The 13,123-nt window shown below is 50.1% G+C and overlaps 1 protein-coding gene across 3 annotated transcripts in view; it reads left to right on the top strand.

The window, feature by feature from the left end:
- SLC24A4 (solute carrier family 24 member 4) overlaps positions 1-13,123 on the top strand; it is a 135,379-nt gene that overhangs the window by 96,960 nt on the left and 25,296 nt on the right. For all 3 annotated transcript variants that reach the window (XM_024567959.3, XM_045201851.2, XM_053928570.1), the window contains one exon: positions 624-828. In XM_024567959.3, coding sequence (XP_024423727.1) covers positions 624-828 — 205 coding nt within the window. The remainder of the gene's footprint in view (positions 1-623; positions 829-13,123) is intronic.

Consider the following 13,123-nt stretch of genomic DNA (forward strand, 5'->3'; position numbering starts at 1 on the left):
TTAGATTCAGTGAAAGAAGCCAGACTTAAAGTAGTGCATGCAATTTGAATTCATTTATATGAAGGTCAAGTTCAGGAAAAACTAATTCATGTTTCTAAAAGTCAGAATAGTGGTTACTTTGGTTAGCTTTGGAGAGAGGGGATACATAGACTAAGGAAGTGCCTGAAGGGAGTCTTATGAGGGGCTGGGAATGTTCTATATCTTGATATAAAACATCACTGAGCTATATACTTAATGTCAGTGTACTTTTGTATGGTATACTTAAATAATTTTTAATTAAAAAAAAAAAACCTTGCAAGGCCTGTCCTGTGACTGTCTTCAGGTGGCTTGTGAACGTCCATGGGAAGAGCCGGAATGATCACGGTCATCCAGTGTCGTGGGTGGGTTGTCAGATTGGCACTAAGAAGAGGAGGCCAGGCCTCTGGCCATCCCCCAAAGGCTTGCTAGTATCGGGCCAGAAGGAACTGAGCAAACTTAGACGAATTCCAAGGTCATTGGGTCTTTCGCAGGCAAACAGATCTCTGGGCATGAGTTCTGGGAACCCCTGAGGGCTGTGTGCATGTTAAGGAACAGTACAGAACTATCACACATCTGGTGGTTTGTCTTGCCCCCTGTCCACACAGAGGCAGAGACTGATCAACTCAGCGAACGGTGTAGGCAGAAAGCCACTCCAGAACGGGAGGCACGAAAACATCAAAAACGGGAATGTTCCCGTGGAAAACCCAGACGACCCTCAGCGGGAGCAGGAGCAGCAGCCCCCGCCCCCACCGCCACCCCCAGAGCCCGAGCCGGTCGAGACTGCCTTCCTGTCCCCCTTCTCCGTGCCCGGTGAGTTCTGGGGGTGCAGGGCCCTCAGGCTGTGCTGGCCGGGGTTCCATCAGGACATTCCTGCCCCCGACTCTGCCATTCTGCTTCACCTTGAAAATAGAGGCTCTATTTGGGGTCACAGGGTTCCCTTGGAGTTTCTGGGTTAGAGTCTCCAGTGCATGCCAATCACAGCTACCCAGGGGCTCTTCCCAAAATCCAGGACCAGGTTCCAAAACCAAGAGCCTGGTATAGGGCCTGGGATTCAGCATTTTCACACCTACTCTGGGTGTTCCCAGGACCCGGCCGGGTTAGGAATGCTGCCCCTGTGAGTAGCACCTGCAGCTGCCTTTCACGGGGAGGGCAGATCCGTCTCCTCACTAAGGTTACAGAGGGGCCCAGCACAGGAGTTCGGGCCCCCCAAGAATCCCTCTGTGCTGACCAGAGGCTGAGGGGATCTGAGTCTCAGCCACCAGACACCAGGGAGGGCGCTATGTGGCTACAGCATGGTCCAGGAACCAGCCGAGCTTGCCCGGGGTGGGCCCCAGGAGGAGCTACCATTCTGTGAGTTCCGCAGGAGGTGGGCGACAGAGCCCCTATTTTGCAGCGGTGAAGCCTGATGGGGCCACAGCCGCCACCCTCCACTAGCCCCACCTCATCTGAATCCCGGTCCTGAGGCTGCTCGCAGTCCAGGGCCCTACAGAAAACCTGCAAAGGGGTGTGCCCTTGGCAGCTACTCTTCTGTGAAGTGAGGTGGCCAGGTGTAAGCACCACTTGTCTCCATTTCCTTGGAGCCTTGAGTTTGATGGGATTGGGGGGCGTGGACCCCAGGGCCACCCTCCCCCTTCCCGTGCCCTGGGATCTGGTGCTCCTCAGAGAAGCAGGAATCAGATCTAGCTCCCTGAGGGGACCCACCTGTCAGAATACTGCTGGCTTGTACGGGCTGGGACCAGATAGCCCCAGGGTCTCCGCACCCCTGCGTCCAGTGCAGGGATCTCTGCCCTTCTGCTGGCCAGGACGTCCTGTTGCAGTTGGCCCACCGTCCTCCTCAAGCCAGAGGCTGCAGGGCATTCCCCTGGGCTCCAATCAGGACAGAGCCAAGAGCTGCCCCAGGTTTGTCCCTGCTGAAAACTCCCTTTGTGTCCTGGCGGATGTGTTTCCAGGTGTTGCCCTTGGAAACCACAAGTCACTTCCTCCTCCTCTTCCCCTCCAGGACAGGAGAAGGGGGGGGGAGGGTGGATGGAGTTGTGTGCCTGCTGCTTTCAGGTGCACTTGCATTTCATCCTCGCCGCTGCCTTGGGAGGTGGGTGTTCTCATTCACCCTCGTTTTACAGAGGGAAACTAAGGCTCAGGAGGTGGTGGGACTTCCTGAGTCACACAGCCATCACTTGACTCTCTTCCACTCTGAGCTTCCAGGCTGCGAACGCCATCCCGGACTGGTCCAGTCCGGAGCAGAGTCCCAGACCACAAGCCTCAGGGCAGTCACAGGGCAGATGGCCTTAGTGGTCACATAGGGGACGAATGGCCTTAGCTATACATGTGTACCCTGGACCTACAGTACAGTTCAGCCCATTTCACTGGAGAACCTGGGGTAAACGTGTGTTGTACCAAAGTTCAGGCCCCTGGAGGTTCTTGAACAGTAACAGGAGGTAAAACGTACTGTGAACTTTACTGTGGACCAGGCAGGGTGCTTTACAGGTAAATATTAACTCATTGAGTTCTCATGATGCCCTAAAGGGTGGGTACTATTATTATTTCCCCATTTCCCAGCTGAAGAAACTTGGGCACAGGAGGGCTTAGTTGCCCAGGGTCACACAGGAGGAAGGGGCAGAGCTGGGTTTGTGCACTGACACCCTAACCCCAGACATGCCTAGGGGGCAACACCGTCACCAAGCAACAGATGTGTTTGGCTCCTTTCCTCTGAAGCCCACGAGGACGTGCTTGTCTGTGCCGTGACTTGTACCCAAGGCGCCAAATACCTGTGTCTGCGTTGGGTAAACCGTGTTGAACTGAGTTGAATTATGGGCCCTTGGCACCTAACGTGCTCTCGTCAGTCCTCGGGTGGCACCCCTAAATCTTCTCGTCCTTTACTATAATAAAACTCAGCGCAGGCCATCTGAGGATTTCCGGAGCTTTTAGAGCTTATTCTCCTCACCCCACCTCGTCTTCCTCAGACCCCCAAAGCACCTGCCTGGGACAAGCAAGGTCAGTTTCATGTCTCTAACCCAGTTAGTGGGTACTGCACAAGTGGAATTCTAGAAAACTCCACACACCTGGTCTATCCTCTTAGCCCCTCGGCATGTGTGTGTGTAGCGGGGTGGGGTGTGAGATGGGAGAAGCTGCAGGTGCTGTGGGCTCGTGTACGTGTGCAGTTCCAGACCGGTGCCAGGTCCCCAGAGACACGCAGCACCTCATGGCGGAAATGATCTTGTTCTTGCCTCTGTCTCAGGGGCCATCGGAGAAATTGCACATTTGCTAGACTGTCTCATAGGCCAAGGTCAGGGTTTCAGTGACGCGCCCTTGTGAATCAGTCACTGTGGCAGTCTGAAGTGTCACTTCATAGCCAGATGAGAAGCAACCCCAGCTAAGCAGTTTTATTGTTCAATGTAACAGCTTTACTGAGATACAATTTACTTACCACGAAGTCACACGTTTAAGGTGTACAACTGAGGGGTGTTCACAAAGCTGTGTGTTCACAAAGTTGTGCAGCCATCACCACAATCCACTCTAGAACACTTTCCCCACCCCCAAAAGACTCCCTCTACCCGGGAGCAATTACTCCCAACCCCCCACCCCTTCTCCTAGCAACCACGACTTTACTTCCTGTCTCTGGATTTCTCCCTTCTGGACCCTCCATATGAATGGAGTCAGTCGGCCTACAGCCTTTTGTGACGGGCGCTGCTGCTGAGCACGGTGTTTGCAAGGTTCATCCGTGCCGTGGCGCCTATCACTGCTTCATTCTTTCGTATGGCTGAATAACGCTGTATTTATTCATCGGTTGATAGAAATTTGGATTATTTCCACTTTCTGGATATGAGTGGTTTATTAAAACAGCTAATAGGGCATGGTGGAGAAAGGCTCAATTTTTTAAAAAAATAAATGAAAGCAATTTTCCTCTGAGTTCTTTGTGGTTGGCAATAGTCTCTGAAGACGAGGATTAAAAGAACTCTTGGAAATTTTTTAGAATTTGATTTTAGAGGAAGGGGGAGAGAGAGAAACATTGATTTGTTGTTCTACTTAATTATGCATTCATTAGTTGCTTCTCGTATGTGCCCTGACCAGAGATCGAACCCACAACCCTGGCACATGGGAATGATGCTCTAACCACCTGAGCTACCCAGCCAAGGCAGATCTTGGACATTTTTAGACCAGCCTTCCTATATTCCAGAGTGGGAAATTGAGGCCCAAAGAGGGGCAGAGACTTGCCCAAGGGACAGTCTCAACTAGACAGAACCAGATACCTGAGCCACCTGCCCTGGAATCCACTCTGTGATGTTCCCGCCGTAGCCAGGCCAGCTCAGTTCAGCAAGCAGAGAGTAGGAGGTAAAGGGGCCCAGGACCCACCACTCACTGGGTGTGAGCTGGGTCCTAAAGCCCCTTCACCTGCCAGCGGCAGAAGCCCACACAGCTCCCTTGAGCTGAAGGGGAACATTTTTAAAAATAAGGATGGGGGTGGTGTTAGGGATCCCAAATACAGCGACCCAGCTGGCCTCACCCGGGCCTGTCTCAGGGCCTCAGTGGGTGTCCAGACTCTTCCTGGTTCTTCATTTCTCCACATGTGCCTGTCTCACCCGTTCCTTGGCTGCAGGCTGGCTTTCTCAAATTCACAGTCAGTCCATATGGCCTCCCCTGGACCCAGACTGACACATGACGTTCCAGCCTCCCTCACTTAGCTCACCGGTGCTGCATCGGAATTCCAGAGTCTCAAGAGAGAGAAAATGTCGTCAACCCCGGTCACTCAGCTGTGCTGGCCAGCGTGGCTTTCGTGGCCCCTAGGAGTATGGTTCTGAGGGAAGAGGGGCTGAGCACATGCACGCCTGTACCCCTCGTGGGAGTCTGTGACTAGTGCCTCCAGCATTATTATAGATGAAGGATGTAGCCCGTCTCAGATGCAGTGAAAGTGCAAATACAGAGGCACGGGTGGGAAGGCCACCTTAACCTAGGCATCGGCAGTGACTCCAGAGCCCACCCGCTGATCTGGGTGGCACTGCCACTGTGCCAGAGCCAATGAGGTGGCGAGCCAGATGCATCAGAACTGTTGAGTTCAAGAACTCAGCACCAGAGCTGTGGGGCAGCGACCAGGAGGCCCCTGCCCCAGCGTGTCTTGGCTCCCATCGCAACATGAACTGGATGCTGGGATGCTGGTCAGGCCCCCAGCACTGGCTCTGATGCTCCTCATTAGTACCTGAGCATGGGGGCTCTGCTTTGACTGGAATACATGGAAAACAGCAAAAAGGTGCTCGGTGCTACCTTGATTCTCCTCTTCAAATCAGGGAAGCTGTCATGAATCCTGAACTTCAGCCACAAGGGATTCTGAGAGAGGCTTCCACAGACACTGGCAGGAAGCTGGCCTAGGGCCGCTGAAGGCCAGCTCAGCACATCCACTTTCATTCTGTGGTGCCGCTTGGGGGAAAGCAGTAAAGCCAATCTCAGTGGGGGATGGGACTTAGAGCAGACCCGGGAAGGGATCCATATGGTGTTCAGACTCAATGACGTAGAGGAAGGTCAGGGTCCCAATCTGTCGCTCGCAGATGCATCCTTCACAGGGACCTTCCCCAGCCCCAGCGTGGCACTTAGCACCTTACGTTCAGTACTTAGAGTCTGCACACACAGCCCCGCTGGCTGGCTGGTATGGTCCCCATTTCTGGAATGAGGAGACAGGGGCTCAGGAAGCCACACACAGGTGAGAGATGCCACAGGCAGGCCTAGCACCCGGGTCTGCCTGACTCCAAGGTGCTCTCCTCTGCCTGGTCGCAGTGTTGACTCTGCTGAGTTGGAATGTCCGCTCTGGGACTCGGGGGGTGGCAGGAAGGAAAGCGGGGAGGAAGGAGGCCAGCTGCTGGGTCTGTGTGGTTTGCACACACAGGGAACCCAACAGCCCCACCCTGCCATTGCCGGTTTGCTGAATGTTTAATGCAGAGAGCCTGCCAGTGGGGTGGAGAACCAGCAAGTGTTCTTGACCGTTGGGGTTTCTGGGACCAGTGGCCTCTATTTCGCATTCCCTGGAGCCTCCAAATTCAAGGGGAGGGCTTTAGAGGCAGGCAGTGAGCTCTGCTTTTGCATTTCTTCTGTCTCCCCACGGTTCCTTGAGGTGGGTGAGGCAGACAGGCACTGTTTCATGCGTGGGGACGTGGAGGCTCAGAGGCACTTGAGGGTTCACTCGCTGCCACACCACCAACGGTGACAGGACAGAGCACCTACTTGCAGGAGCCTTCAGATCCCTGAGGTGGGGTGCACAGCCGACCATAACTCGGGGTCATCTTCAGAATGAGGGAGTCAGCACACCAACCCCGTACATCCCTCTGGCACTGGGACCCCATTTACCCCCAGTCCCAGAGTTGGATGTGGAGCCTCTGGTGGAGGCTGTAGGCACACCTTCAGAGCTGGGGTGAGGGTCCCTGAGATGGGTACCAACTGGGGGAACGTCAGACCTGGCTCCTCTGATGATGGGGAGTCCTGGTTGGCAGGTCAGATGTGAGGGAAGCTGCTTCCATGTGGAAGCACAAATAGGGTCCCAGAGGTTGCCCCATGCTACCTGACTGCTGTGTGAACCAAACTGAGGGCACCTCTGGGGGGGGGGGGGTGCTGCCTGCAGCCCCCAGGAGCTCTGCAGGCCTCAACGTGGGGCTCCAGGCTTCTCTCCCTGGGCCTTTGGCTCCTGTGCGCCCAGTCCTGACTGCCTACGTCCTTTGCCAGCCTGCCTCCGACTCTGCTGAGGCCTAACTTCTCTCACATCTTCCATTCTTTCCTTTCCTCCCAAACCTCAGCCTAGCGGCTCCGTTTGTTTACATTTGTGGCCTGTGGCCTCACCTGCTTCCCACGGGGCTCCTCCCTGCCTCTGCCTCTCTCTCTCTCTCTCTCTCTCTCTCTCTCTCTCTCTCTCTCTCTCTCTCTCCTCTCCCTCTCCCTCTCCCTCTCCCTCTCTCTCTCTCAAGATTAAAACTCACCCTCCAGCAGTCAGGATGGTATCCCTAAGAGGCTTAGCCTTGGACTCCTGGGGCTGCCACTTCCTGGCTGTGTGACCTTGGGCAGGTCGGCTTACCTCTCTGAGCCTGCTCAAGTCCTTGTAAAACTCCCCGACCCAGTGCTTGACGAGAGTAGGTGCTCAATAAGTTGAAGTTAATGTGGTTGTTAATACTAACAATAGCTAAAATTTAGTACTTTCTCTGCACCAGGCATTATTCTAAACACATCACATGGGCTGGCTCGTTTTTAGTCTCCCAGTAGCCCAGCGAGGTAGGAACTGTTATCCCCATTTTACAGATGAGAAAACTGAGATGCAGCGATAGCCTCCCACAGGTAGACAGGTACTAGTGCACACAGGTAGCGTATGCCAGAGCTGGGATTTCAACCTGGCAATCTAGCTAGCTGTTAGCCATGAAGCTTCTGTGCTCCTCACGAGGCAGTCAGTTTAATGGTCAGTCTAAATTTACAGATAAAACAAAATGGTATTAAAATAACTTAAAATGATTGATTCTAAGGTTCATTCAACGCCAAGGAGTAAGACAACTGTAATGGTTCCCCTTCTCAAGGGGATTTTCTGTTTGGATCATAGCCATGAGCTGAACAACGTAGGAGGCTCTAATCTGACAGTCCCACCTCTGCCAGCGGGTGGCGAGCGGAAGGGCTCCCACCAGCCTTGAAGTCCTGGGACGCCGAGGGCAGGCAAGCAATGGAGTGCAGGATGCCCAGGACTTAGATCGCGACTGCCCGCATTCAAGCCCTGGCACTGCCTCTCCCTTCTGAGGTGTCTAAGTCTGAGTGTGACGGAGCCTCAGCTTACTTGCCTGTGAAACAGCGAGACCATCCCCCGAAACTGAGATGCAGAACAGAGAGTGTGGGAAACCCACCTGCAAGGTTTGGGCCACACACAAATGATGGAGAGTGTGAGGTGTGGCTCACTGATCCAGCCCTGACAAGGCTCCACCTTCCCCTGCAAGCCTCGTCCCTCCCCCGAGGGCCAACACAGATGCCGCTGGGAAAGCAGGGTCTGTCTGTGGCTCTGCCACTAGTGTTTTTGTGAGATTTGGGGCCGTTCGTTATCGAAACTTTCATGGGACTTGGTTTTTCTCCTTATCGGTAGAGTTAACCAAGTGAAATATATCCCTGGAATACAGGGTCGGTTCAACCTGTGAAGAACAGTCAGTGTAACCACATTATTAGAAGGATGGACAGAGCCATGTGATCATCCAAATAGATGTAGAAAAAACATTTTATAAAATCCATCACCCTTTATCGATGAAGAAACACTCCACAAAGGGTTAGGAGCGTTTCCAAACCCTTATTAAGGGCATCTACAGCTAAAAAACCCCACAGCTTAATGGTGAAAGACTGAAAGCTTCCCCCCACGACCAGGAAAGGGGGTCACTCCCACCACTTTATGCTGCAGGTCGTAGCCAGGGCAGATAAGCAAGAATAAACCAAAGGCATCCAGACCGCAAAGGAACACGTTACACCATCTGTATCCACAGATGCCATGATCCTGTATATAGAAGATCCTAGGGAATCCATGCCCCGGCCTATTAGAATTAAAGAACTTGTGGGATATAAGATCCATGTACAAAATTCAATTGTATTTCTCTACTTAGCAATGAGCAATTTTAAAATGCAATTAAAATTCCATTTATAATAGCATTTAAAATAAAATGGTACAAGACTTGTACTCTGAAAACAACAAAATGTTGAAAGAAGATCCTAAAGAAGATCTAAATGAATGCAAAGATATCTCACGTTCATGGCTTGGAAGATTTAAAATTTTAAAGACAGCAATAGTCTCCAAAGTGATCTACAGATTCCAGGCAATCTATAAAAATCCCAGCTAAAAATATTTCTTTGCAGAAATCAACAAGCTAATTTTAAAATTCATACAAAAATTCAGGGGGCCCAGAATAGCCAAAACAACCTTGAAAAAGCAAAGTTGAAGGACTTACACTTTGTGGTTTCAAAACTTACTGAGAAGCTACAGTAATCAAGACTACTATGGGCATATGGATAGATATAAGGTCAAGGGAATGGGATTGTGAGTCTTGAAATACACCCATATATTTAAGGTCAAAAAATGTGTGGCGGAGAACCAAGATGGCGGCGTAGGTAGACTCACTGCGCCTCCTCGCACAACCAGAACCGACAGAGAATCTAACAGCAAGGGGGACCAACACCAAGGAAACAGAAAATAATCATTCATCCAGACTGGTAGGAGGGGCGGAGACGGCACTGGGGTGGAGAGGACTCGCGTGGCTGTGGCGGGACTGAGACTGGCGGAGTGTGGGACAAATGGCGCAGGCAGTCCGAGCACTAGCAGACCCTGCGGTCCCACATTTGCACAGATAAACCCAGAGGGCTGGACTCAGAGTGGCGGATAGCACATTGCGGCACCACATTCGCCCACAGATAAACCTGACGAACGGCGGGCAGAGAAGCAGACCGCTGCGCAACCCAGGGCTCCAGTTCCAGGAAATAAAGCCTCAAACCTCTGATTGAAAGTGCCCCTGGGGGTTGGGGCGGCAGGAGAGACTCCCAGCCTCACAGGAGAGGTTGTTGGAGAGACCCACAGGGGCCTAGAGTGTGCACAGGCCCACTTACTCCGGAACCAGCACCAGAGGGGCCCAGTTTGATTGTGGGTAGCGGAGTGAAAGATTGAAAGCCGGAGGAGAGTGAGGCGGGCGCCATTGCTCCCTCTCGGCCCCGCCCCCACGTACAGCATCACAGCGCAGCGACCAGCATTACCCAGCCCCGGTGAACACCTAAGGCTCCTCCCCTTAAAGTAACAGACGCGCCAAGACAAACAAACAAAAAAAATGGCCCAAATGACAGAACACTTCAAAGCTCCAGAAAAAATACAACTAAGCGACGAAGAGATAGCCAACCTATCGGATGCACAGTTCAAAGCACTGGTTATCAATATGCTCACAGACTTGGTTGAATCTATTCGAAAAACAGATGAAAAAATGAAGCCTATGCTAAGAGAAACAAAGGAAAATGTTCAGGGAACCAATAGTGATGAGAAGGAAACTGGGACTCAAATCAATGGTATGGACCAGAAGGAAGAAACAAACATTCAACCAGAAAAGAATGAAGAAACAAGAACTTGGAAAAATGAGGAGAGGCTTAGGAACCTCCAGGACACCTTGAAACGTTCCAACATCCGAATTATAGGGGTGCCAGAAGGAGAAGAGGAAGAACAAAAAATTGAAAACTTATTTGAACAAATAATGGAGAACTTCCCCGATCTGGCAAAGGAAATAGACTTCCGGGAAGTCCAGGAAGCTCAGAGAGTCCCAAAGAAGCTGGACCCAAGGAGGAACACAACAAGACACATCATAATTACATTACCCAAGATTAAACGCAAGGACCTACGTCCAAGATTACTGTATCCAGCAAAGCTATCATTTAGAATGGAAGGGAGGATAAAGTGCTTCTCAGATAAGGTCAAGTTGAAGAGGCTCATCATCACCAAGCCCTTATTATATGAAATGTTAAAGGGAGTTACCTAAGAAAAAGATCAAAAATAGGAACAGTAAAAATGACAGCAAACTCACAGTTATTAACGACCACACATAAAACAAAAACGAGAGCAAACTAGGCAAACAACTAGAACATGAGGGTTGTCAATAAGGGAGTGGGAGGGGGAGAGGGGGGTAAAGGTACAGAGAATAAGTAGCATAGATGATAGGTGGAAAATAGACAGGGGGAGGGTAAAAATAGTGTAGGAAATGTAGAAGCCAAAGAACTTATAAGTATGACCCATGGACATGAACTATGGGGGGGGAATGTGGGAGGGAGGGGGGTGGGCAGGATGGAGTGGAGTGGGGGGGGAAATGGGACAACTGTAATAGCATAATCAATAAATATATTAAAAAAAAAAAAAAAAAATGTGTGGCGAGAGTGCCAAGGCAATTCCAGGGGAAACAGTCTTTCCAGCAAGTGGTGCTGTGACAACTGGGTATCCACATTTTTTAAGGAGTATTTTGGACCCTTAATTTATATCATACACAAAATTAATATGAAACAGAGACCTAAATATGAAATGTTTAGAAGAAAACATAGGTGTAAATATTTATGACTTTGGATTAGACCATGCTTTCTTAAATAGAACAATCAAAAGCATAAGTATCCAAAGAAAAATTGTATTTTATCAAAATTTAAAACTTGTGTGATTTATAGGACACTGTGAAGAAAGTGAAAAGACAACTCAGAATGGAAGAAAACCTTTGCAAATTTTATTTCTAATAAGGATCTAGTGTCCAGAATATATAGAGAATGCTAAAAACTCAACAATAAAAAAAAACCCCAGTTTTTAAAATGGGCATATGGTTTGAATAAGTAGCTCTCCAGAGAAAATCTACAAATGGACAATAGGTTCATGAGAAGATGCTCCACATCATTAGTCATCTGGGAACTGCAGATCAAAACCACGGTGAGATACGATGTCACACTCAGCAGAATGAGCTTAATCAAAAGAGATGACAGCGTGCTGGCAAGGATGTGGCTATATTGGACCCCTCTACCCTGCTGCTGGGAATGTAGAACGGTGCAGTCACTTGGGAAACAGCCCAGCAGTTCCTCAAAGAGATAAACAGAATTAGTATATGACCCAGCAGTCCCACCCCTAGTTACATATCCAAGAGAAATGAAAACATGCCCATACAAAACCTATACATGAATGTTCATAGCAGCCCAAAGGGAGAAACAATCTAAATATCCATCAAGTGATAAATGGATAAACAAAATGAAGCATGTCTGTAAAATGGAGTATTTTCCATCCGTAAAAAGAATGAAATACCGATGTATATGCTACAATATGGATGCTCTTTGAAGACATATGCTACTTGAAAGAAGCCAGACACAATAAAATGTCCAAAATAGGCAAGTCTGTAGACACAGGTATATTAGTGGTTGCCAGAATTTGGGCAAGGAGAGGAAATGGGGAATGGTAGCTTAGTGGGTACAGGGTTTCTTTGGAGAGCAATGGAAATCTTCTTGAAAACTTTTGGCCAAGATAGAGGCATAGGTGTTGTATCCCGAACGCGAGCAGAAAATCAAATGGAGACGTGTGGAGTGCACTTAGATGGTACTTTATTTTTACCTGCGCAGGGGCGAACTCCCAGGGTGCCTGTTAAGGCTGCAAAGGGGAGTTGCGCCGAACGCTCACAGGCTAGCTCTTTTATACACGCACGAAGCAAGCAGGCAAGCTACAGAAGCGGGAGTTGCAGTTATCTCTGCATAGCTCTGGGGTCAGGAGGAACTTTTGCCTGTCTCCTGTTGATAAGAACTATCTGTCTCCTGTTGATAAGCTTATTTCAGCTGACGTTGTTTCTCTTCCTTATCCATTCTAGAGGTTTCTCTTCCTTATCCATTCTAGACCTTCAAGAGGTTTTCTGCTTAGCAATGCTTATAATTGTCTAGCCCTCTTTCCTAGCTCTCAACAATAGGTAGATACACTTTGCCTCCTCACACAATGAAAAGAAGTACAACAACAAATTTAAAAACAACAAACAACCAGAACTGCCAGAAAATCAAGCTGTATGGAAGTCCAACAACCAAGGAGTTAAAGAAGAAACATTCATCCAGACCAGTAGGAGGGGCGGAGTCAGGCAGCAGGGTGGAGAGGACACGTGGCAAGTTGTCAACAGACCGGGTTGGGCAAGGAGCAGCTTGTGGAGCAGGTAGTCCCACGTTCAATTGTGGATAAGCCAGGAGGAACAACTGGGGAGCGAGACAACACAACCCAGGGTTCCAGTGTGGGAAACCAACACCTCAAAACCTCTGGCTGGCAAAACGTGAGAAACTCTCAGCCTCACAGGGGAGTTCATTGGAGAGACCCATGGGGTCCTAGAATGTACACAAGCCCACCCACCCAGGGATCAGCACCAGAGGGCCCACCTGGCTTGTGGGTAGCGGGGGAAGTGACTGAAAGTGGGATGAGAGTCAAGTAAGAGGCTTTGTTCCCTCTCTGACCCCTCCCCCACATACAGCACCACAACACAGAGATGTGGGTTGCCCCACCCTGGTGAATACCTAAGGCTCCATCCCTTAAAATGTAATAGGTGCACCAAGACAAAGAAATATGGCCCAAATGAAAGATTCTCCAGAAACAGAA

The sequence above is a fragment of the Desmodus rotundus genome, chromosome 7, assembly GCF_022682495.2.
Source record: "Desmodus rotundus isolate HL8 chromosome 7, HLdesRot8A.1, whole genome shotgun sequence".
Taxonomy (NCBI): Eukaryota; Metazoa; Chordata; class Mammalia; order Chiroptera; family Phyllostomidae; genus Desmodus; species Desmodus rotundus.